Below are 26,734 nucleotides of genomic sequence, written 5' to 3'. Positions count from 1 at the left end.
ACCCCACAGAGTCATCCCGCGTGATCTGCTTAGCTGAGTTTGGGGTATTGTTCCACCAGTAGCCACCCTTCCTTTAATGAGAGCCAGTGCTTTGAGGAATCTGCTCTAATTAGCAGCTTACACAACATTCCTATCCACAGGCTTGACAGTCAGGAGGTGGGCAGGCCATTTTGAACACAAGCTGTATAAAATAAACTCTGACCCCAGTATTTTTTTGGAGAAAGACAAAGGAAGGAAGCCTGGTCTCTGACAAAGTGTAATTACCCCTAAAAACGCAGCTCCACAAGTCCTAAAGGGCAGAGAGCTTTTGGAATAGGCAAATCTCCACTACTTTTCAAGTTATCCTCCAGGTCACCAAGAAATATAAAGTAAAGTAAGATTTGTCCCTAAAATTTATCCCAGGATCTCAACAAAGTGTAATAATTAGTATGTGCACTTGCAAGAGGCTGTCTAAATCTTACAGGAAATCGAATGATGAAATCGAATGATGAAATCGAATGATGAAACATCCACTGTGATGCATCCATGATGACTCATGGAACTTAACTGTGTCTGGAAAAATATATTGGTTCATCAGTTTCTCTGATGTTAAATCCACTATGAGAACCCAAAGGAAATGGCATAGTGAAGAAGAGATGAATTTTAGCAGATCTCTTCAAGGAGGTTTCTCCTACGTAGGCATCAGCAGTGTCACTGAACCACATCTCGCATCATGAATTTCTTCATTTTTAACCGAAGAAGGAAGAAGGAAGTCTCCAGCTCTCCACCCATACATATCCTCAAGTCTCACCTTAATATAAGCCCAGGAAATGGGCAAGATGGAACTGGAGCCCCACGGGGCTGCACTGACGGTCCCCACAGGCCAGGTGTCCTCATTCAGCTTTACTGCAATGATGGGATGATTGGGCAGAAAGGGGACAAGATGCTTCTTCCTGTATTTTTTGTAAGCAGACATTCAGAAGATGTTAAAAGATCCAGTTGAACTAAACAGGCAAGTATCGGGCCCTTTCAAGAAGCCTTATTCTTAGTGGAGGAACTTAACTATGGAAGGGACCTGATATCTGCCAAGAGGCTGGCAGCAAGGCAGGAAGGAACCAGGAAGAGTTCCTTCCTTCTTCCTCTACCAGCCATGAGAGTCCCAGAAGCTCACCCACTGGTGGAGGATTCAGCAGGAGTAGCATGCAGAGCCATGGGATCAAGGTGTGGGGTAGCATGCAGAGCCATGGGCTCAAGCTGTGGAACATCCCAGTTCTGGCCCCACCACACACACATACACATCTACGGGGCATAGAAGAGTGTTAAGGAGGAGATGCCCCAGGACCTGTACCTTGGAAGCCAGTACATAACCACCACCACCCACACACACATACGGAGCTGAGGCACTGGGGATCATCTGCTTACTATAATAACACTAATCAAAGAGAAAGGCAAGAGAGCCAGGATCCCACTAATCCTGAAAACTGGCAGCTCTGGCCCACATTTTTGGAATATGGAAGAAGATCCAGAAGTGGCTACTGTCACCACAGTATGACAAGGATTCTGTCTGTCTTATTGTGACTTCATCCAATTGTTTCCAGCACTTCCAGGTGCCAACACTTAGTTCTAACCCCTAATATTCCAGTGAAGTTTCCCATCCCTTCCTCTGTTAATAAACCTACTGTCTATGCACAATTGGGAGCTCAGCTAGGCCAGACATTATGGGTATGAAAATCTAATTACACTCTTCTTTGGACATACCCCAAAAGCACTCCTTTCATTGGTCCTCGCCCAGCCCCCACATACTAAGGCATCCTCGACACTTGAAGACCTCAATGGGAAAAACAGTTTGGGGCCATTCTGTCTCCAGGGCCAACCTGAAACCAGTGGCCCAGAACTCACACTCCAATGGGCCCCATGCCAGGGCCACCTCCTCCATGGGGAATACAGAAGGTCTTGTGAAGATTTAGGTGTGAGACATCAGACCCAAAGTCTCCAGGACGGCAGATTCCCACCTACCACAAAGAGAAAGAGCCAGAAGTAAGTATCAAGAGCTTGGCAGGGCCCTCTGCAGCAAAGGCCATGACCTTTTGGTGCTGCCTCTCCCACTGAAAGGCAGGCAGAGCAAGCCACATCCATGGTGTCACAGAAATGTCCTTCATGCTGGCTCACTTCTGCTGTTGAAACGGCCATCCTACAGAGTAGCTGTAGTTTCTATGGAAACAGCAACTGACCCTTTAGCCCAATTGAGATTTTAAAATAGATTTGAATACACAGTATATTTCTAATTATCTGCTCCAAAAGAAGTAGTAAGAAGTGTCATTAATCCAAAAAAAGACATGATCTCTTTGTTATTAAAATAGGCGACTCCCCCCTCCACCCCCCGCCCCCAGCAGTTCTTCCTCTTCCTCTGTTCAGATACAGGTACTATGCGCATTACCAAATGCCCCTTCAGCCACATTGATGTAAGGGCCTAGAGGGCCACCAAAGAGGAAGCTAAACTGAGGGAGCAGGAATGAAGCTGCTGTTCTCCTGAGATGATCCAGATACAGATCTTGACATCCAACTGGCATTTCTGCCCCTTTGGCATTACAGCTCAGTTAGATTATGGGCAAAGATAATTTGCTTCATGCTATTAAAACAGAAGATTATTCCTGGACTGTACTTATGAAAGGTATCAGAGAAAGTAAAGCATGAGGAGGGAAGGAGGGAGGAACATCAAGAAGTTGAAAAAACTCTGAGGAGATTGTGACAATCTTCTCTTTAGTGGCTCCCAACAACATTTCCCAGGAGGTTCATATTACACAGACCCTTAGTCCTCCAGGTAGTCAGGATTGACCCCTGAGGCTGCTGTTTCATAGCTGACAAGTAGTGACCTGCTAAAGTGGCTTGTCCAAGGCCAGGGGAGATCACCATCTACCAGTTGCCACCATGTAGATCTAAATTTCTTCAGCCAAGGAATTGGGAGGCCTTGGCTGGAAGCACTCCCAGAGGGAAGGTACTTCCTGATAGGAAATTCAGCTCATCCCCGCTTCCTTTCAGTCTTCCACCTCCTCCCCAGTGACCCTTAGCATTTATAATCCCAGTGAAATGAGGGTACTCCGTTGGAAGCTGGCAACAAAGAAAGTCAGCCTTAGTTCTGAATTTAGAGTCACTTTATGTTTGTTGTTGCTGTCCTAGGAATTGAACCCAGGGTACTTTACCACTGTGCTCCATTTTTAGCCCTTTTAATTTCTTGAGACAGGAGCTTGCTAAACTGTTGGGGCTGGCCCCAAACTTGTAATCCTACTGCATCAGCTGCCTGAGTCACTGGGATTATAGGTATAAACCACGGCATCTAGCTTGGTGTCATGTTTTAAGAGGTGTCTCCAGAAGACAGAAGGGAGATTTTTTTTTTTTTTTTAATTTGTTCATCTGTTTTTTCAGGGGGAACTAAGGGAGCCCTCTAAGAATTCCCACCTGAGCATTCATATTGGCCCCGTCGAGATAGACCTGCCCTCCATGTTGGTGGATCAGAGCACACACATCACTGATGTTCTCTTCAAACACCCCGTTAGTAGATGGGTACGTGATCATGATGGCAGCCAGGTTCTCCTTGTGTTTATCCACCTGTGGGAGACAAAGGGAGAAAAGGTTTCTTTCTTGGTTAAACCCTCGCTTCTTAAAGGATTGATTACTGAAAGATGAAGTCTTAGTCTTTGCATTCTTGGCACTGTATCAAAGTACAATAACGGCAATAAAAGATAAACAGCCACTATCCCCCTCATGAATCTTCCAAAGAAATATCAAGATTCGTTCAGGCTAGGACTCTACGTATACTCGAGACCTAAAAGACTTTAGGCTGGGTACAGTGGCACCTGCTTATTATCCCAGTACTTGAGAGGCTGAGATAGCAGGTTCACAAGTTTGAGGCCAGCCTCAGCAACTTAACAAGACTCTGTCTCAAAGTAAAATAAAAAAGGTAAGGGTATAGCTCAGTAGTAGAGTACTTGCCTAGCATGTCCAAGGCCTTTTCAATCCCCAACACTGGTGGTGGGGGGAGACTTTTCAGAAGATTTTTGGGTATTTTAGGTCTAACTCTCTAAGGTGGTTTTCCTTTGGTCCATCTCAATAATTATTTTGGGCTTCTTTGGTTCTCGATATGTCTATTCTCACAGTTAATCTCTCTGCTCATCTTGTCACACCCATCCCTACTCCCTTTCCCTCATACTCTCTTGAAATTAGAAAATCCATAAGAAGCATAACTGATTTGATAAGATTTCCTTTCTGCAGAAGGCAAATGTATATAAAAGACTAGTTACTGGTTTTGACAAGTTTTTTGCTTTTTAGCTGTTTTTCTCTAAACAGCAAGTCAGAGCAGAAGCATGTGAAAATGGGAGGAAAATAAAGTCATATCCTATATTGAAGAGACTTGATAATTACCACTACTGGCCCAGAATATTTGTTGCAAAAAAATTCCATCTGGCGATGGAAGGGTAGGGGTGGATGGAAGAAATGAGTAGTGCTGTGTATTTTCAGCTTCCCTCTGAAAGAGGGGTTACATAGGTTCCCAGTCTCGATGCCTAATAACCCTGACAAAATCACATTGCTATTCCACTGATTTCCTTCCCTTTTAAGAAGCAGCCCCCAGTCCACCAGCGGAAAGCAGATATGGTTGCTAAGCAACCTCTTCCTGGAGGTTGGGAGGTTGGGAGTGGGGGTTGGTGTTAGAGGAAAAAGGGTGGAATGCTGCCTGGAATTCAGCACAATGTGGCTGGAACATTCACAAACATTTGCAAAATCTACATTTGTGTTTTAATTCCCAACATGAAGACTGTGTGGAACTCTGACTGCCAGGTGTGATTATTAATGGGGGAAGATGACGAAGTAAAGGGAATGTCGGTCATAAGAGGTGGGCAGATCCTGCAAGGGGCACTCTTCCTACCATGAATAATTCATTCAGTGTCTTACTCAGGCATAATTAAAAGATGGGGATTTTAGTTTAAAGAACCTTCTCCCAGTTGGTGAAGGGACGGGTACATAGAGGTGCTAAGCTTTATTAGGGACTCAAAACATGATTGTTGTTTTTTCCTTTTTCTTTTTTCTTATAGAGACTATTATTAGGTTTCTGACTTTTTTTTTTCTGACTTTCACTATTTTCCCTCAGACCCATTCAGAGGAGGAATTGTAGTCTTCATTAGGATGCAAGAGATGATAATGTTTCCATAGCCCATCAGGTCCTGCTCCCCACCTCCTCTTCCAAACCCAAACCTATCCCATCTGTGGGGGACAGATGAGTACCATGGCCTTGAGGTGAGCAGCGTCGATATTGCCATATTTATCCACTTCTACAGGCTGAATCTTCATGCCTGCCATGTGGGCACTTGCTGGATTGGTACCATGTGCTGATTTCGGAATGAGGCAAACCTTGGGAAGGGAAAGGAAACAGGAAAGAGGGAAAAAATAATAATAACAGGCTATTAATAATGACAGAAAAGTCCCACAACATGCTTGTAGCACAAATTAAATAGGCAACATATGCTTTTATTTAAGCTGACCTTGAGTGCCTTAAAATCTGCTACAATTTAATTTTTAACTGTTATTACAAAACAATGTCTAAACAGAGTTTCCATTTGAATCCTGAAATATTGTTCCCTAAAGAGGTTTGGAATATCTTCCCTCATTTCAGCCACTAAAAATAAGCCTGTACTTATTCTAACCTTGTCTCAGTCAAAATATATAGAAAGTACCTGATAAGAACATGAAATTGGAAGTTAAACTCTAGGACTCAAATGCCTATAGGTGCTTCAGTGTTCCTCTGGGCTTATTCAGGACAGATGCTAATGACAAAAACACAACCCAGGGCCTCCTGGTACCAACACACCAGTTGTGTCAACATTTCTTGGATGCTTACTCTACAACAAATTGTTAGCTACCATGAGAATCCTAAAGTAAGCATGAAAAGCAATCAACACTTGCCCACTGACAACAGTGGCATATGTAGCATGTCTAGAATCCAGAAGTATAATAGGAAATGGAAAAATGGGATGAAGCTTCAAGTTGAAGAAATCATGGGAAACTTCCTCAAGAAGGAACTGGTCCTGCCAATGCCTTGTAAGCTCAGGGCAACCAATTTTAGACCTATGGCCTCTGTTAATTATGAAAATAAATGTGTGCTCTCTTAAGCCATAAAATTTATAGTAATTTGTTACAGCAGCCATAATAACTCTCAAGAGCTACTAAGTTACAGGTTAAGTATGTGCTGGACTTTTGATGGGTTGGTTGGTTGTTCTGCAGCACTAGGGATTGAACTCAGGGCCTCACACCTGCTAGGCAGGGGCTCTACCACTAAGTGACACTCCAGCTCAGTCTTGGATTTTTATGGATGGTAGGTGCAATGTTAGAATTCCCAGATTCAAATTATTTTTGTTTCCTCCAACCCATCATGCAAAGATAGGCAAGCACATAGACTCCTGTAGATTATTACATTATAATGATGTACCACAACAGTAAAGTAAATCACAAAGTTTTCCTCAGCAGAAAGCAACAAGGAGAGGTCATGATTACCCTAAAAATAATCCTCCTCCTTTTTTTCAAATCCCAGAATCAAGATGGCAACCCCTTTGAAGAGAAATGGGCATTATAAAATTGGGCTTATGTAGAGAAAACTTAGCTTCCAGCTATTTCCTTAAAAACAGCAAAGTAGTCTATTTCAGAAGAAAAACACAGAACTTTAACCAAAGGCAAAATGGAATTACTTTGTCACTTTTCTGCTGACAGAGAGGCTAGTGCCCTTTTTGAGTGGCTATTGGTCATACACAGGATATGCTTATGACCACAGATATATTGGCCACAAATCCTTTTTCTTATTTATATGCTTCCCTTTTGTAGTTGACTTTTTTCCTTTCATTTTTTGGACCAAAACTAGAGTCACTGTCCTCTCTCACAAGGTATTTTTATTCTACAAGGAATTACTGAATGAAAGAGGATCCCTTCAGGGAAGAATACTGATAAAGGAAGGAAAAGAATATTACCAATGAATATAAAATAAAAGGCCACAATTAAGGATCTGATGAAACAAAAGCATTCCAACTAAAAATGTCAACCCCCCTAAGGGCTGAATCATCTTCAAGTCCTGATCCCTGGAACCTGTGGGCATCACCTACTTTGACAAAAGGGACTCTGTAGGTTTGAGCAAATTTAGGCAGGATCTAGAGATGGGAAGGTTATTCTGGGTTTTTGACTGGGTCCTACATGTATTCACAAGTGTCTACATCAGAGGGAGACTGGACTACAGAGGAAGATGTGACAACTGAAGCAAGAAGCTGGAGTGATGGCAGGAAAGGGAGCCGAGCCCAGGAGTGTAGGTGGCCTCCAGAAACCAGGAGGACAAGGACATGATCCACCCCCCCCCCATTCCATCTGAAGGAAGCAGTCCTGCCAATCTTGCCAACACCAACAGTAAACCCAGTGAATCCAATTTGAGATTTAGTCTGGCCTCTGTAACTAAGAAAACAAATGTGTGCTGTCTTAAGCCACTATAATTTGTTATAGCAGCCATAGGAAACCAATATCTATCCTGGTATAAAGAATAGTGAAAAAAGAAATTTTTTTTCAGTGGTTTTATCAATAGATTATTTATATATTGCTGTTAAACATTTATTGTTTTCCACATGGGTTAAAGGAACTTGATGACAATGTCAATTTTCCTCACTTGAAAAATCAGTGTTGTGAGAGACCTGAAAGTAACAGCACCCAGATTTGACATTTTAATTTATCCAAAGTAAATACAGCTTTTGGTACATTTATGCCTGTTTGAGTGAGGCTGTTTTCCTGACTTCCAGGGAGCTTGGCACAGATCTTCCTCAAAGACTTGTTGAAGGAGAGAAGGATTAAGGAGACGTGCTACTGCATAGGGGAAGTTGATGTTTTAGCATCAATAAAACACGCTGACTAAAGGCCTCGGCAATTGGAAAGAAAAAACATTCTTATATACATGTATTTGGGGGGCTTAATATTTGTCCTTCTTGTAGGCAACTCAGTCTCCAATCAGCAAGCAAGTTAATATTTAGCAAACTGAGATATTAATTATAAAGTGTTTGGGACAGAGCTTGGCATATGGTAATTGCTACGTAAGTGTTAGATAAATTTGTACTCTCCCAAATTAAACTGGTAAATCAAGAACGTAGGCATTCCATTTCAGGAACCTCTGAAATTTCACCCAATAGTAAATGTGAAAATAACTTCAAAAACAGCTTTAAAGAAGAAAATCATCAGGAACCCAGGCGGTTCTATAGCACATGATTTCCCCACACTCCTTTTCAAAACAGAAGAATCTATTTTACTGGATTCCATTAGAGCCTATTGTGTGGGAGCAGCTGCCTCAGACATCACTGATGTGGAAAAATCTTCCCTGATTACTTGAATAACAAGTCATTTTCTTAAAAAAAAAAAAAAAAAAGTTGGCTTTAATTAAAATCTTTGATCCAAAAGGATACCAATATTTCCAGGCTTATGAATTTTGTATTTCTACAAGCTCAATAACCGGGTGGTCTTTCCTGCCTCTCCTTTCTCCTCCCATCCCCAAAGTGCAGAATCTCACTCTTCTCCATCCTTCAGACTGTAATGGCCTCTCACAACACTTCATTGGTAGCAGTATTGACATTGATGCCAAGAGAAACATCACACACAAAGGGATAGGAGAGATGGGAGGACCAGAAAGCACAGACAGAGGGACAGGGGTCAGGAAGAATCAGAGAGCCACAGAAGAATGCTGCCCAGGCCAAATCAGAAGATCACTCATCCTCCTTGACCCTTCTGGCTTGATCCCCAACTCCTACACCTTCATAGCTACTTCCCTGGTGACAGACTGGAGAATTGGGAACACATTAAGGGGTGGGTAACCTCAGAGCAGAAAGAACCTCGATTCTAGCTGTCCCTTCTACAAACACCACCAACATGAACTTCAGTGGCCTGTAGGTGATGGAAAAGTAATGTGGATAATCTCATAGGACAAACTCCTCCCTTTACAGGGTCCCCAGGATTCCCAGCACCTTATGAGGAAAGAGGGTAATGACCAGGAGTGTCAGGGGCTCCCTAAATGCTTGGTAACCATGAAGGAAAAACAGGAAAGTGGCTTCTGGCATCTCTCACTGGACAACCTGAGATCCAAAGTTTCCTTTCTGATTCTGTAAAAGCGCTGAGCCCCTGAAGCACTCACAAGTTTAAACTAACCCTTCCTTAGAAAGTTAAGAATTCAAAACCATGAGAAAACCCCAGTAAATAAACCCAACGTGGAAGGTCAGGGTCTGTGTCTGCCAGGCTATCCCTAGGTCTCTCTCTGGCTGGCACACACTCCCTGCTCATGGCTAGGATTCAACAGTTTATTGAATTCATGAATGGCTTGTTTTTAAAAGATTTTTAAAAATCACTTATATCCTCCAACCAGGACAACGGCCTGGGAAGATATGCCTGTGAAATCAGGATGGATAAGTAAGAGAAGGAGAGAAAAAAATCTTTCTTCTTTTCCCTTTTTGAAGGGGAAGTAAAATGGTTTCAAAAATCTTCAATGCCAAAGCCAGGCAGCTAGCCCTAACAATCTTCCAGTTTTAATAAAACCAGGAATGGACTAAGATTGGGCCATTGCCCACCCCCCACACACACACACACCCACACACACCACTTACTTGGGCAGCTAGAACCACTGTGCACCTCTTTCTCAAACTCTCCCAGGACAGGACAGGGTTTTGCCCTGCTCCTGACCCCTACCCAGTGCTTCCTCTAAGAAAGCCAATTCCACAACTCAGTAGAAATCCTAGCATAGCACTGGCCACCAAAACCAAGGAACCAGGAACACAGGTCACCTTCAGCTACAACTTAAGCCCTGCAATGGATCAAAAAGCTTTGTTGCTGGGGATTAGTGATGTCTATTAGAACCCGCTGGTCCCCACAAGGGTCCCCAAGAGCAATTTGGATACTGGAGACTGGACTCTCATACCCAAAGCAAATAACAAAACAATGAACTCTGCTCCATGTCTTTTTTGTTGTTGTTGTTGTTACTTAGAGCTGAGTCATCTAGTGGGGAATTTATTTATTCAATAAATATTTTTTTGAGCATACATATAATGAGAACTGTGCTTAGGCACGGTAGGGGTTATAGAAAAATTAAAGTATGATCTCTGCTCTTTGTCCAGGCCCAGGGCCTGGAGAGCCAAGGAGCAGAGGAGAGGAGGCTTGCAATGGCAACATTCCTGCCCCCTTCCTTCCTTTGCTCCCTAGAGAGGGCAGTTCTGCAGCCAACTGGCTGACTTTTACATTCTGGGTTTGAGCAAAAGCCTTTCATCTCTGAATGTTTTCCCTCAATATGGCCTTGGAGGCAAGGATCAGAATGGCCCGTTCACAGAAATTTGTTTCTTGATTATATGTTTCTCATCTGCTTCCAAGAAGGCTTAGAGGGAGTAACCCACAGAACAACAGGGACCCTAACAGCTGGGTCCACTGCCACCCAACGGTGAGCAAGCACCACCTGTCCACCCTCACCGTTCTGTGCCTCTCTCCTTTCCGGTCTAAGTATGCTCGGATTGTGGCCAGTCCAGCATATTCCCCCTGGGCTCCGCTGCAAAGACAAGAAGAGAAGGATCAGGGCTTTGGTCTTTGGGCTTTTATTGACTTATTCAGTATTTATTGGGTGCCAGCCACATGTTCCCCAGTATTTGAAGCTTTGTCACTTTCCCAGACACAGAGGAAAGTTCACCTATTAGCTCGCGTGAGCCAAAAGGTCTTGAACAACCAATGCAACAGCGTTTGGTCTATGCACTAAAGCTCACCCACTCCTAACCAAAGACGGACCTTTCAGCTCAGGACCATACACTGAAAAAGAATTTTTTATTGCCAAAAATTTCAAAATTATATGGAAATAAACTGAAAAAATAAGCAACAACCATGTAGCTATCACTCAGCTTTAACAGGTATAAGTTTATGGTCAATCTTGTTCCCAAGAACCTTCACATAACCCCCTTCATGCTCAGCTAGATTGAAGCAAACCTCAGATCAACTCAAACTTTAATATGTATCTACCAAGGGAAATATTTTAAAAAATATAACAATATTATTACACCTAAAATACTGAACTAATTTCTTAACATTATCAAATTCTGATTCAGGGGCCAGGTTGTACCCAAAGGAACTTTGCACTTTTAATGTGGCACCATTCCTGTAAGTCTTAGATTCGGCTTTCCCAAGACCTGCTCACAGATGGCTGCTGGAGGCTGGCCACACTCTCCACATCCTTGCAGGCATCTCTTTCAGAACATACTTAGTGACTAACATTCCAATGAGCAATGCTGAGTCAACTATAGACTGTTATTTAATGTTCTCAGTACACCACGTAGGAAGGAAAGGGAAATGAGTAATAGCTTATTTAGCTCCATTCAAAATGCACATGTCCTCCATTGTGCACTATTTTACACATGAAGAAACTAATGTCAAAGTGTTATCCGCCCAAAGAGCCAATGGTGACAAATGGAAACTTCCATATGGAGATGGCCTGTCTCAAGGAGCCATGTGTTTCCTTTGCAATCAGAGCTGCTTCTTATGTTAGCTCCCTGAGGACTGAGAATCATGAGAGCAATTTTCCTTCACAGAATTGTACTCTGCATGTAGTAGCTCTGCAATAAATGTTTAGAAAAACTTTTCATAATTGAATTCCACCCTTTATTCAGGCAATTAACACAAATGTCATCCTTTTCCCCTACAGTCAGAGACTTTGACAGATGTATTTTCTATTTACGCCTATGTTTTTCTCATCACTTATATTCATCTTTTGCAAAACCAATCAAGGTGTAGACTAGGAGTAAAAGAAGAGACTGAGCTATAAGCCAGTAATCTGAGAGGAAGATATTCCTTCATAGACTTCCATCTGCTTGACTTAACTAAGAGGTTTAGCGAAAAGCAAGGGTAGAGGGCAAAGCCTGTCTCACAAAACCTGAGACTCCAATCCTTGTTGCCTGCACTGAATTGGCTTCACTATTCTCAGCTGTCTTCCAGGGAGAAAAGCAAAGACTGTTCTGGCTTCTGAAAAACAAGTCCTAGGCCATTTGATGCTTTTTGTTTGGGGACATGAAAAGATGGATATGCCACACTTCAACAAGCCACTCATTCCACTAATTACTTAGTCTCCCCTTGCCTGTGACCTCATCTGTAAAATGGGGATAATAACTGAATCTACCTCATAATGTAGATGTGATATGTAGATAATACATGTCAAGTGCTAGTCAGCCGGATCTTACCCATTCTTCAAATAGTTCTAATCTTTTGCAAAGCATTTTGCAATCCAGCTCTTTGCCAGGGCCTACAAATCCTAGGACATCCTGTAACCTGCCTATACTTGTACCTTCTAACATCCTCGGCCACCCAGGCCTCCCTCCTTCCCTGAAATATATCTAGCCAATTCCTGCACTGGGGTTTTGTACCAGATATTCCTTCTGCTGATAAAGATCTTCCTTTAGATCCTTTCAGGTCTGACTTCTTTTCAATATTTAACTTAAGTGCCACTTCTTCAGAGAGGTTTTATCTGAAGACAAGAATCTTGTTCATAACTGTATTCTCTACCCCAAAAACACTGACATAAAGGATGTTTGATAAATATTGTCTTTTCTGTGGCACAGGCCTATAATCCCAAAAACTCTGGAGGCTGAGGCAGCAGGATTGCAAGTTCAAATTCAACCTCAGCAACTTAGCAAGAACCTGTCTCAAAATAAAAAGGGCTGGGGAGATGGCTCAGTGGTTAAGCACTGCTGGATTCAATCCCTGGTACTAAAACAAAAATAAAAACAAAAAAAATCTTATTGAATGAATGATCCTCTACTTCTTCCAAACTATCATAGCATTTTCCTGCACATGCTCATCCGGTAATACCATCACATATTATGTACCATACATGGAAAATTATTACACATCTCACACTTTGCATACTGATCTTATCTCAATTAGAGTAAGCTTTGAAAATAGGAGCTGGGGCCAGGTGTGGTGGCACACGCCTATAATCCAAGTGGCTCAGAAGGCTGAGACAGAAGGATCCCAAGTTCAAAGCCAGCCTCAGCAAAGGTGAGACACTAAGCAACTCAGTGAGACCCTGTCTCTAAATAAAATACAAAATAGGGCTGGGTATGTGGTTCAGTAGTTGAGTGCCCCTGAGTTCAATCCCTGGTACAAAAAAAAAAAAAAAAAAAAAAAATAGGAGCTGGGACTTGGAGTTCTGTACATTTCCCCCACAAGAATATTCAGAATTGTATTCTGCATATATAGAATTGTAGCTCTACAATAAATGTTTAGAAAAACTTTTCATAATTGATTTCTACCCTTCATTCAGGAAATTAACACAAATGTCATCCTTTTCCCCTAAAGAGACTTTGACAAATGTATTTTCTATTTACGCCTATGTTTTTCTCATCACTTGTGTTCATCTTTTGCAAAACCAATCAAGGTGTAGACTAGGAGTAAAAGAAGAGACTGAGCTATAAGTCAGTAATTTGAGAGGAAAGAAAGGCAATATGGTAAAGACTTGCCTGGAAATGCTGGATGATTTTTGCCTTAGATGCCCTTAAAATCAAATACATTTCAACTCAAAAAATACAAACATGTTCAAATACCATACACAGCTTACCACTGGGGAATTACCAGTGCCACCTGTTGGTGGAAATGTATAATCTGCATACTCTAGATCAGAAAACCTGGTTTTCTGACATCTATTAATGAAATGGCTAGCGGTCAGGAGCTTCAGGGCTGGCTGCAGGGAGGATGATGCCAATGGATGGGGAGTCTCAAACCCACAGAAATGCCACAGAGCACACGCTGATATTGTCTTTGTAAATAATTCCCACCAGTGGATAACAGTCATTTAGGCTGATGAAGAAGTTATATGTATTTTACTCTTTAACACAGAATTAGAGAAAATTAGGAGATAACTTCTTCCAAAGCACATACTCATTCTACAAAGAATCCAAGAGAACTTTCTAGAAGAAACTTGAACAACTATTAAGTACAAGAACTCACAGGTGAAAATAAATTGGAGTTGATGTGCTTCATCTGTTTTGTGATGACTAAATCTAGGCCCTATCATCACAGGTGAAGATGTTCAGGAAAGCTGGTCAATGTGAATGCAGCAAAAAATTTAGCAAGCTTTAACATTAAAAATTTTTAAAAGCCACGAGAGGTGGCACACAGCTGTAATCCCAGCAGCTCAGGAGACTGAGGCAAGAGGATCACAGGTTCAAAGCCAGCCTCAGAAACTTAGCAAGGCCCTGTCTCATAATAAACAATGAGAAGGGATGGGGATGTGGCTCAGTGGTTAAACACCCCTGGGTTTAATCCTCAATACCAGTCAACCAATCAATCACAGATGGCCTGGCAGAGAATGTGATAGTTAAGACTTAAAAGTTCTTTTCCCAGGGTTAGAAGAGAAATTTTAAGGGCACTATAAACTTTAATTTAAAAAAAAATTAATTTTCTTTTACCTTTGCCAGGAAACATAGATAAAAAGTTTGAGATTTAAAATGGCTGTTGCATATTCAGTTTAGTTTTATCTAGAAGGTTTAAATCTTCAGTTAATGTTCAATGCAATATAACATAAGAGCAAACTCAAAGGACACATGGCTACATTTTGGAAATATGATTATAGATGATATGTCTAACTACCATGAAGAAAGAACATGGGGGCTGGGGCTGTACCTCAGTGGCAGAGCATTTGCCTAGCATGTGTGAGGCACTGGGTTCAATCCTTAGCGCTACATAAAAATAAATAAATAAATAAATAAATAAATAAATAAATATTAAAAAAGAAAGAACATGATCGGCTTTTATAGATGATTTGTTCTGAATAGTCAAGACTAATACAGGGGCTGGGATGTGGCTCAAGTGGTAGCATGCTCGCCTGGCATGCGTGCGGCCCAGGTTCGATCCTCAGCACCACATACAAAGAAAGATGTTGTGTCCACCAAAAACTAAAAAATAAATATTAAAATTCTTTAAAAAAACAGACTAATATAGATGGAAAGCACAGAACTTTTCCAATGTAAAAATAAAGATGTATTATGATTATAAAATTAATTGCATCTCAGCCAGTGCGGTGGTGTGTACCTATAATCCCAGAGACCTGGAGTCTGAAACAAGCGAACTACAAGTTCAAGACCAGCCTCAGCAACTTAGCAAGACCCTGTTTCAAAATAAAAAGGGCTGGGAATGTAGCTCAGTGGTAGAGTACCTCTGGGTTCAATCCCTAGCATCAAACTAAATAATTAATTAATTAAAATTGTTTCTCATAAAGTAGGCCTTTTGTGGTACAGTTTCTGTGTACATTTATGGCTGATTACAGAAGTCATCCCTGACCAGTCATGAAGAAAACACTTTATTATGCCTAAAGAACATGGTGGCTAACCACGTGCAATGTTGATCACCTGTAATCTCAGTACTGGGGAGGCCAAGGCATAGAATCACAAGTGGGAGACCAGCCAGGTAACTTAATGAGACCTGTCTCAAATAAAAAGGGATAGGGAGATAGCTCAGTGGTAGATTACCTAACATGTGCAAGGCCCTGGGTTTAATTTCAGAACCAAAAAAAGAAACAAAACATGATGGCTAACTTTATAGACACCATAATAAGTTTCTCAGATGATGGCTGTTTTGGAATATCTGGAAATTGATTATTGTATTTAAGGGAACTATTTCTACACGCTTTAATCATATACACAAACAAGCAAACAAAAACACAGAACCCATTTTGCAAAACTGCAAGTTCAAAGCCAGTCTCAGCAACTAAGCAAGGCCCTAAGGTCTATTTTGAGGCCCAAGGTCTAGAAATAAAAAGTAAAAAGGGCTGAGGATGTAGCTCAGTGGTAAAGTGCTCCTGGGTTCAATCCCCAGTACAAAAAAAAAAAAGCAATACATTTACGTGATTTTTTAAAATCCATCTATGCGGAAGGATACAAAGCTACACGTACCCATTCTGCCCAGTCCCACTCCTTAGAAGGAAACAAGTTATTGTGATAGATAATAATTCGGAGATGGAGATCTCTGATGCCAAATTTCCCTCATCCAGACTTCCCTTTACTTTAAAAATACCACCATCAGGTGGTCAGAAACAAAAATGATAAAAGTGAAACATAAGCTAAAAAATTGACATTATGGTAATAACATTGCAACAAAATAATCAAAATGCCAATGTTGAAATGACTCTCAATTCCTGGCAATCTCAGAAGACCACTCTCAAGACAATAAGGTAAAAATTGGCACTGATTCCTATCTTAAAAGTGTGATAAACACACAACTAATGATTTACCAGCACAAATATCTTGGAAATGACAATTTTAACCAATCTATTTGGGGCTTATATCCTAAACACTACATGGATCTCTATTTCTACAAGCTTAAAATAAAAACTTTCAACATGTCATTCTGGAATGTTCTTACTAACCTGTAGCTAATCAGACATAAATTCAATTCTGTATAAAATTTTGCTATCTGGTCAAGACACCTGGATGGACCCAGTTACTATCAGGAGAATACCTTAGAGCAGTGGTTCTCAGACTCATCTGTCTAGTCCTCAGACAATAATATCAGCATCATCACCTTGAAACTTGTCAGAAATGCAAATCCATGGGCCCCACTCCAGAACTGAATTCACTCCAGAGTGAATCAGAAATCCTGAGGGTGCAGCCAAGCATGAGAACAACTGCCCCACTACCTTATAAACTGAAAAAAAAATAAAATATGCTTTTGAGTTAAGGACACTAGAAAGAGGAAAACCTTATCCCTGCTTTAAACCTCTCCTCAAAATGGCTTTCTTCATCCCTCATTCTGCTTTCTCTTCTTGCTGGCATTTTGAATGCTTCTTTGTAAAATCAGTCTCCATTCATGGGGGGCTTATAGGTCTCACATGTAGCCAATGGATTCAGTTTCTGAAGCTGCATTAGACTTGGTAGGAAAAATTAGACATGAAGAATGACAGGGGAATGTGAGGGGAATGGGGAAAAAAAGCAAGGAGAGAAATGAATTACAGTAGATGGGGTAGAGAGAGAAGATGGGAGGGGAGGGGAGGGGGATAGTAGAGGATAGGAAAGGCAGCAGAATACAACAGTTACTAATAGGGCATTATGTAAAAATGTGGATGTGTAACCGATGTGATTCTGCAATCTGTATTTGGGGTAAAAATGGGAGTTCATAACCCACTTGAATCTAATGTATGAAATATGATATGTCAAGAGCTTTGTAATGTTTTGAACAACCAATAAAAAAAAAGAAAAAGAAATAAAATACAAGACATTAAAAAAAAAAAAGAAAAGAAAAGAATGACATCAACCATGAGCTTAGGAAAGGCAGGGAGGGAGGTGGCAAACAGCAGCTGCCAATCCTGCCTGCTGTAAACTATCTGTGATATATACAGGATACTTGGGCTTTAAAGGCCAGTTTAGAAATCCAAGGTGAAGAGCTATTAGTCATCTGCTAAACTTCCCTTTTTGGTTTTTCCAAGTCAACCTTTTCTTCAAACAAATGATCATTGATTTGCAGGGTGTCGGACATTAATATTCTTAAAGGTTCCCCAGGTAATTCTAACTTGCAGCCAGGTCTGAGTTCCTCTGCACTCCTAGTGGTTTTCACAGGGTAGTGCTCAAACCAGCAGCACCAGCAGCACCAGCAGCATGTTGCTAGAAATGCAAATTCCGAGTCCCTAACCCAGATTGACTGAGTCAGAAGTGCTGGGGCTTAGCAATTTCACAAGCCCTCCAAGTGATTCTCATGCACAATAAATGCTAAGATCCACTGAGTCCCTGTCCACACCACAGAGTGTGAAAAACAACTTCCTCAATCCTAGAAGTCCCATGAGCAAACAACACTTCTGGCTTGTCTTCCACTGTGATTGTCCATGGAAACTGTTAATTACTGTTTCTGTCTGCATTAAACATTATCTCAGAACTCTAAACCAGCAAATCCTAGAGTGTATTGGGGTGCTGCTGAATGACTGTAAGAGTGACAAAGTGTTATGGGGAATAAGCCTGTGCAAGCCACACCAGGCTCAGTGGGGAATGGAGAGGTCATTAAATATTATTTGGCTCTTTTCTCCACCAAGCTAGAAATATTCCCTTTGTGGTTTGACAAATAAATGAGAAAATAAGTATACGTTTTTTGACATTTTTGTTTCAGGCCTTTATACACCCTTAGGCTCTAAATGTCCCAAGGCAGGAAACAAGACCAGTTAAGACTTGGCTACATCAGGCAAAGTGTTCACGCTGAAGTTTATGGTTACTGTCCTAAGTCCATTCAGGCTGTTATAATAAAAAACCATAGATGAGGTGGCTATAACAACCAATGTATTTCCCACAGTTCTGGAGACTGAGGAGCCCAAGATCAGGGTGCCACAGATCCATTCTGTTGAGGCCCAGCTTCCAGGTTTGTTCATGATCTGTGTGCTAATTTTAATTTACTTAACTTTATTTTCTGTGAATTTTCTCCTTTCCTGCCCCATTCTCCATAGCATTAATTTCTGCTCTTATCCTTATTCTTTCCTTCTTTCTACTTGTTTTGAGTTTAATTTGCCTCTTCTTTTTCCACTGTTTTAGTTCATCGGCTTGTGGTTTTCTTTTTTTTTAAATGTAGGCATTTGTAGCTATCAATTTTCCTTTTAAATGCTGCCTTAGTTGCATCCCACAAGCTTTGGTAAGTTGTATCTTCAATTTTCTTTAACTTTTTATGGTGCTGGGCACTAAACCCATACTAGGCAAGTGCTCTACTATCGAGTTGTATATATGTCTGGCCCTATGTCTTCATTTTGATTCATTTCAAAATATTTTCTAATTTCCTTGGGATTTCTTTTTGGTCCATTGGTTATGTATGAATATACTATTCAGTTTCCATATATTTATAAATTTCCCTTTTTCTGTTATTAATTTCTAATTTCATTCCTTTGTGATCAGAGAAATCACTTTTTTCACCCTTGTGTTATCTGGATTTCTTGATCAAAAGAGCAGCAGTATGCTCTTTTTAACAGCTCTGATTTTTTTAAAAAAAACTTCCCATTGAGGTAAATCACTTTTTAAAAAATTTTAATATTTAATCTTTAAAATTTTTTAATTTTAATATTTAATTTTTTAAAATTTTAATATTTAATATTTTTAGTTTTCGGCAGACACAACATCTTTGTTTGTATGTGGTGCTGAGGATCGAACCTGAGCCGCACGCATGCCAGGCGAGCGTGCTACCACTTGAGCCACATCCCCAGCCCCAGGAAATCACTTCTTAATCTGCTTTTAACACACCTTTATTCCCCTAACCTTTCAATAAGAAATCATTTTGTTTCTGTTAAGTTTGTATGAGTTTGTCTATGTGTGTGTGGTAAACGGGATTGAACACATAGCCTCAAGCAAGCAACGCAGGCACCTTACCGCTGAGCTATATCCTCAGATCTGTTAACTTTTCATATTTGTTGACATATGGTAGTATATGTTAATCTTGCTATTCTTTTACAATTATTTTAATCTTACATATACATATATCTATGACTGTTTCCTTTCTCATTCTGTGTGTGTGTGTGTGTGTGTGTGTGTGAACATACACACATATATTTCAATAGTATAAAAAGTTTACTGATTTTTTTTTCTCTTTCACTTCATAAAGCAAAATTTATTTAGCTCACAGTTGGGAGGCTGGAACTCCCCGGGCTCAATGCATGGCAGGAATGTACATGTATCTCTGTGTTCAATTGTTTACTGATTTTATTGGACATTTCAAATAATCAGATTTTTAATTATTCTTTTTACTATATGTTTTAGTTCATTCATTTGCATTTTATCTTCAATAATTCCATTTTCCTACAATCACTTTAATTATACAGTCATTTTTCATCAATTCTTAAGATGAATATGAATTGACTTCCATTTTCTCCTTCTAAAATGCTGCACTTTGAATTTGTCTTCTTAGTTTTTAACTTTTACTTCATAACTTCAGTCTCTATATTTTTGCTTTTTGTTTTGGAATATTTTTTCTAAGAAACTTTTCAAGTCACAAGTTGGTTTTCAACAGTACCCCACCCTGACTTTTTAGAATTACAGCCCATAATTTTAGTTCCAGAATGTCTTTTTTCCAAGCCAGGCACCATGGTACATGCCTTATAGTTCCAGCAGCTTGGAGACTGAGGCAGGAAAATCACAAGTTCAAAGCCAGCCTCAGCAACATAGAGAGGCCTTAAGCAATTTAGCAAGACACTGTCTTAAAATTAAAAACTTAAAAAAAAAAGGGGGGGGGCTGGGGATGTAGCCCAGTTGTTAAGCACCCCTGCATTCAATCTCTACTACTCTCCCCCAGCCAAAACCAAAAACTAAACAAAAAAACCAGAATGTCTTTTTTTAGTTAACGTTGAGTGTCTGGGATTATAGATACTGGGATTATAGTGTGAAGCCACTATTGGGTAACTCTGCCTCACTCCACTGCCTGCAGTGCTAGTTATACAGGGCCACCTGTTCTGAGGGCTGTACCTCTCTCTGCTATTGGGTCCAATGAGACACATGGCTATCTCGTTTGCAGATATGACTCCATTCACCCTGGGGGTTCATTACAAACTGTTCCAACACATTCAGCAGCAGAACCAGCCTTCAAAACTGTCAGTCCTCTATTGAGAACATCAGATCTCTCAAGAGGAAAAATCTCCCCACCTACAAAGGATAGAATGTTCTTGGCCTCAAAATTAGGGAGGATATGGTCTAAATCTTACTTTCCTCTGAAACTCCTCAGGAAACCACAAAAACCTTCTGGTCTATCCAGAAGACTCCTTCAGACAACCTCTCTCCTTTCCAGGGTTTGTAGATCCCCATGAGCCAAAATCACTTTAGGCTCCAAAAAGCCACTATCATAACCCCCAGGGCTCCCTGCCTCATATCACCAAGTGCTCTGCTTCCTAATTGTAGCAGAGCCTGTCAGTCCACTTCTCCGTTCAGGGCCCATTTGGGCTGCCATCTTCCTCTAAAGTGCATTACCATCTCTTTTCCTTCCTTAACCTACTCATGGTCCTTAGTAACCATTTGCAAAGGCCATACCTACTAGAAACCAGCTGTAATGGAGTGGTTATTGTCCTACCCATAGTCCTTTGTCTCATCCTGAAGCTCATTTGCAACCTCTGTAGACAGTTATGATTCAAAATGAAAGCATCTAACTCAAACACCTGTGTTTCTACCTTGTGGATGTCCTCTACTGGCATGTGCTTGATTAGAGGAGGGACAAGCCACAAGTATAGAAGTGCCCAGGAGGTAAGGCACCCAAGAGAGGTTTTCAACCAAAAGTTGGTAAATACTCTAGCTTCCCTACTTCTCACTGGAACAAATCTGAGGCATGTTCCACCAGTCTACCATGATGTCCCCCAGTGGGACTAAGTGCCAGAATACCAGTGACAACCTGCTCATCTTCTCTAGCTTTTCTCATTTCTGCAGCTTACCTCCATACCTTCTCATTGTACTTTCTATGAAGAGCCTGCAAATTAACTTATTGTATTTAAGTTTCAGTTTCTGCTTTTAGGAAACCCAAATGAAGATACAAGCATATTGAGGAAAAAAATGGCACTTTTGATAGAGCTGCCAGCATTTAGGGCCAGCTAGTATCTAGGCCAACAACATAAATTTCCAGCATGGACCCCTTTTCTCTAGATACCCAAGGACCATGTCAGGGCAAACAGCACAGATCAGTTTAAACTACACCACAGTAAGTCACAATAATAGAAATTGATGAGAGACTATCCCTGTTGACAAAAGAATGATATTTACCAGAAGAGGGCCCTAGCTATAGAGTATTAGACAAGGTATAAGTTCTTTACACATGAACAAAAAAGTTTAGAGTTGCTTTTGTGCATAAAAGGATACTATCAATAAAATAGACAATTCATGGCATGGGACAAAACATTCACTAATTGATAAGAGACTAATATTCAGAATATATGAAGAACACCTACAACTCAACTACAAGCTTCCAAACAAATTCCAAATGACCCAATTAAAACATTGTCAAAAGACTTGAGTAGACATATTTTCCAAAGATATGAAAATGTCAATGAGCATAAGAAAAGATGATCAATGTTACCAGTCATAAGGAAAAGCAAATCTAAATCACAAAGAACTACCACTCTATACCTATCAGGATGAAGATTATTTAAGAAATAAAAAGAAAATAACAAGAGTTGTAAAGATTTGGAGAAATTGGAACTTGAGCCTTGCTTATGGATATGTAAAATGGTATAGCCACTATGGAAAACATTACAGCATTTTCTTGAAAGATTAAACAATAATTCACTTTTAGATGTATATCCAAAATAACTGAAAACAGGGACTCAGTAATATTTGTACACTGATGTTCACAGCAATATTATTCACAAAAGCCAAAAGCTTAAAACAACTCAAATGTCCACTGATAGCTAAGTGGATAAATAAAATGTAGCATGTACATACAAGACAATACTCAGCCTCAAAAAAGGAAGGAAATTCTAACACATGCTACAACACTGATGAAACTGGAAAACATGCTCAGTGTAATAATCCAGGCACAGATGGACAAAAATTATACAATTCCACTTATATAAGATGCTTAGAGTAGCCAAATTCATGGAGAAAATAGAATGGTGGTTCCAGGGGCTGGGAAAAGTGTGAAGAGAGTTACTGTCTAATAGAATAAAAAATTTCTGGAGATGGATTGTGCTAAAGGTAGTTAAAGACTTTAAACTTAAAAATGGTTGAAATGGTAAAATTTGGTGTGTTATATATATATGTGTGTGTGTGTGTGTGTGTGTGTGTATGTATACATATACAATACATATGAAGGCTATATAGGTCCCTTAGATTTATGTGTGTGTATGTGTGTGTGTGTGTGTATGTGTGTGTGTGTGTATGTATACATATACAATACATATGAAGGCTATATAGGTCCCTTAGATTTATGTGTGTGTATGTGTGTGTGTGTGTGTGTGTGTGTGTGTGTGTGTAGGTCAGATTTCTGGATCCTGGCTTGGAACTCAACTTAATGTAAAAGTTATGATACTGAAGATGGATCATATTCCCATCACTAGAGGGCGAAGTCTGTTCATTTTCAACATTTTAAAAAGTACATATGTTTTAAAAGTTGAATGATGAAATTTCAATGAAGGTACACAAAAACTTGATTTTATGGTATCCTTCCTCTTTATGAAGTGAAGAGGGGAAGGGAACTTTCAAAGCTGGTGAGAACCAAAGCAGGCCCCAAGTTCACCTGGTCCCACCAGATCAAGACCTGCTGCTTGTTAGGAGTTACCATTTGTGCAGGCTATTTATTCTTATGCTATATTATTGACAGGTATTGTAGCCAGTTTCCAAAGATGGGCCATAATGAACCATGTCTCCATTCAGACCTACATGCTGTCCCCTCCCACATTCAACCTGGGCTGGTACCATGATTGTTCTAACAGATAGAATGCTCTGAAAGCGATGTTGTATAACTTCAGGGGTGAAAACATAAGAGGTCTGCAGCTTCTGCATGCTTCACACTGGAAAACTCCATTATAAATCTGGACATCATGTGTTAAGAATGCTCAAGGAACAACAGGAAGAGGAAGAACTAAGGTTCTAACCAGTATCCTCAATGGTACTCCCAGCCAACAAACCATCACCAACTTTTTGAATGAGGCCAGCTTGTACCTTCTGGCCATATCACCCCAGTCAACTCATAGGAGATGTCCAGTCAACTCACAGGATAACACAAATAAAATGGTATTTTAAGTCTGAAGTTTTGGGTGGGTATTAACAACAATGGATAACAAATGGGAGGGGGGAAAATCCCCTTACCTGTTAGGCTGGAAAGAGACTTGATCATAACCTGTGAGTTCACACAAATCTTTCTCAAGCTCTCGGAATAGCTGCTGGTATCCTTGAGCTTGGTCCAGAGGCACAAAGGGGTGGATGTTTGCAAATTCTTTCCATGTGATGGGCTAAACAGCAAGAGAAGAGGACAAAAATACATATGTCAATATTGTAATTGCAATAACAACTTTAAGGATAATGATGACAATACCTAGCACCAAAAAATGTCTCCTCTTTGCTAGAGACTGTTCCAAGCACTTAAATATATTAATTCACTTAGTCTCACACAATCTTATTAAGTCACTATCTTCACTGTACATGCAACACACAGGCCACAAAGGGAACCTAGGGATAAAAAGGCCCCCAAGTAGATTTATATCCATGAAAACACAATGAATTTGTTCAAACTCTTACATGCACATGTATTATTCTGTCTCATCATTAAGCAGAATAATGCATAAATGTAAAAACAAATATTTCCTTTTAAAATACAAAATTATTTTCTCTGCCTAGTGTAATTTGTCACATTAGAATAATCCCATAAATAAAAGGTATAAATTAACTTTCTTAAAAGGATCCTGGCCTTAGAGATACTTATCAACCAAAACACCAGGTTACAAAATCCTCTGTTGGCCTTCGGAAAAAAATTAAGCCTCAAATTCATATCCACTCCCACATTTTTTTTTTCATTTAAAAAAATTTGTTCTTTTTAGTTATACATGACAGTAGAATGCATTTTGACATATCATACATATATGGAGTATAACTTCCCATTCTTGTGGTTGTACATGACATGGAGTTACATGGGTAATATATTCATATATGAACAGAGGAAAGTTATGTCCTATTCATTCTACTGTCTTTCCCATTCCCATCCTCCCATACCCTTCTTTTTTTTTTTTAAATTTAAACTGTTTTTTGTTTTTTAAGTTGTAGATAGACACAATACTTTTATTTATTTATTTTTATGTGTTGTTGAGGATGGAACCCAGTGTCTCACACATGCAAGGCAAGCACTTTATCATTGAGCTACAACCCCAGAGCCAAATTCATACCCTCCTAACACAATGATTTGTAGAAAGAAGGCTTAAGGTTCTTAATTCTACTTGAGGTTAACAACTACAAATAGATAAAATTAGTTTTTATTATGATAAATTTTAAAAAACAAACAAAAAAAAACCATCAAGCTGACACAATGGAACATGCCTGTAACCCCAGAGACTTCAGAAAGATCCCAAGATCAAGGCCAACTTGGGTACCTTATCAAAACCCTGTCTCAAAATAATATATAAAGCCAGGCATGGTGATGCATGCCTGTAATCCCAGTGATTCAGGAGGCTTAGGAAGGAGGATTGCAAGTTAGAGGCCAGCCTCAGCAATTTAGTGAGACCCTGTATCAAAATAAAAAAACAAAAAGGTCTGGGGATGTAGTTCAGTGGTAAAGGGTTAAATCCCTAGTACCTAAATAAATAAATAAGGCTAAGAGGTAGCTCTGTGGTAGAGTACCCTAGGTTCAAGTGCCAGTATTGTCAAAAATAAATAAATAAATAAATAATAAATAAGTTTAAAAAGAAAGGATATGAAGGTATAAATACATCTAATTATTTTAATTTTAAAAAATAATTTTACATAGCAAAGCATGGTAGTACAGGCCTATAGTTGCAATTACTTGAGAGGATGAGGCAAGAAGGTTGCTTGAACCCATGAATTTGAGACAAGCCTGGGCAACATTAATAATAATAATATAGCATGAATAAGGCCCTGGATTTGATCCCCAGCACCATCAAAACCCCCTAAAAAAGGGTAATTTTTGCCCATATATTTAAATGGTCAAGTTGTGTGAAGTATCATGGTCTCTCCCAATATTGGTGAACAGCAAGTTAAAGGATTATTGAAGTGATTATTAAGTCATAGCCCTGGTAGATTTCTCTAGATACTAGCTTCTGTACAAACTGGAAAACTGTACCTAGTAAATACCCTAGTAAATACCCTTAGAAGTGACCTACTTACTGTGAGTTCAGATGAGCTATTGAGCTTCATGGTACAGGATCCCTTTAAGAAGAACATCCAACATTTATCACATTAGTGATTTGCTACAGTCCATCATCAACCCTCCTCTCTCCCCACCTGGCCGCCCCTTTACCCCTCTTGCAGTGTATTAGATATGACCCAAATGGGATCAGATCAGGGCAGGACTAGAGGTAAGAAGAAAGGCCACAAACAACTACCAGTGGAATCATGCTGTGAACAAGGGAAATGTCTTTGTTCTCTAGTTTCTTCATGTACCGGACAATATTTGTTTCTGAGTGATAGCTGTGAATACAAGATACATGGTCAGGGCCAACAAAATCAGATGAGTCCACGCACATCCCCCTGAGACACACTGACATCTACCTTCAAAATATAGAGAAATTTTGAATATGGGCAACAGGTCAACTCTGCATCAGAAGGAAGGGTACAGAACCCCTGACCACAGAGAATGCGTGATTCAAGAAGCTGCCTGTGGGCATGAAGAAAGGAAGTTGGGAAGAAGAGAAGATAGGGCTCCTAGGTAAAAACTTCAGCCTGGCAATTATACCTCCAAACGCCCCTCTCCCCCAACAGTGCCAGCAGACTGGGTCTACCAGGTAACAAGGCACGCTTGGCCCGAATCAGGAATGAAATCATTAGGGTACTGATTTCAGCACAGAAGCAGCTCCCTACTGGGCTCCCTAGCTTATGGCCATGACACAAGACGCAGATGTCACACAAGCCACACAAACCTGTTGAACACTTGATGTGTGAGGAATGGGCTAGTTCTCTTGAATGCAGATCCTGGAATACCTCTCCATTCCTCTCCCATGCTTTCAGCCACCAGTTCCTGCACAGAGAGACAACAGAAACTAAAGGCCAGAACTGTGCCTGGAATCACAGTGGACATC

At 40.2% G+C, this 26,734-nt stretch overlaps 1 protein-coding gene across 1 annotated transcript in view; it reads right to left on the bottom strand.

The window, feature by feature from the left end:
• The window catches only part of Gldc (glycine decarboxylase), an 87,383-nt gene that overhangs the window by 15,519 nt on the left and 45,130 nt on the right, over positions 1 to 26,734 (bottom strand). Inside the window, exons 12-20 of the mRNA XM_076843429.2 lie at positions 26,576 to 26,673; positions 26,042 to 26,126; positions 25,824 to 25,865; positions 23,799 to 23,941; positions 10,495 to 10,570; positions 5,257 to 5,382; positions 3,436 to 3,585; positions 1,879 to 1,991; positions 791 to 932 (exon numbers count right to left, since the gene is read on the bottom strand). Coding sequence (XP_076699544.2) covers positions 791 to 932; positions 1,879 to 1,991; positions 3,436 to 3,585; positions 5,257 to 5,382; positions 10,495 to 10,570; positions 23,799 to 23,941; positions 25,824 to 25,865; positions 26,042 to 26,126; positions 26,576 to 26,673 — 975 coding nt within the window. The remainder of the gene's footprint in view (positions 1 to 790; positions 933 to 1,878; positions 1,992 to 3,435; positions 3,586 to 5,256; positions 5,383 to 10,494; positions 10,571 to 23,798; positions 23,942 to 25,823; positions 25,866 to 26,041; positions 26,127 to 26,575; positions 26,674 to 26,734) is intronic.

This window comes from Callospermophilus lateralis, chromosome 2, assembly GCF_048772815.1.
Source record: "Callospermophilus lateralis isolate mCalLat2 chromosome 2, mCalLat2.hap1, whole genome shotgun sequence".
NCBI classification, from domain to species: Eukaryota; Metazoa; Chordata; class Mammalia; order Rodentia; family Sciuridae; genus Callospermophilus; species Callospermophilus lateralis.
Note: the sequence above shows the minus strand (reverse complement) of the source record. Positions and strands in the feature narration are given on the sequence as shown.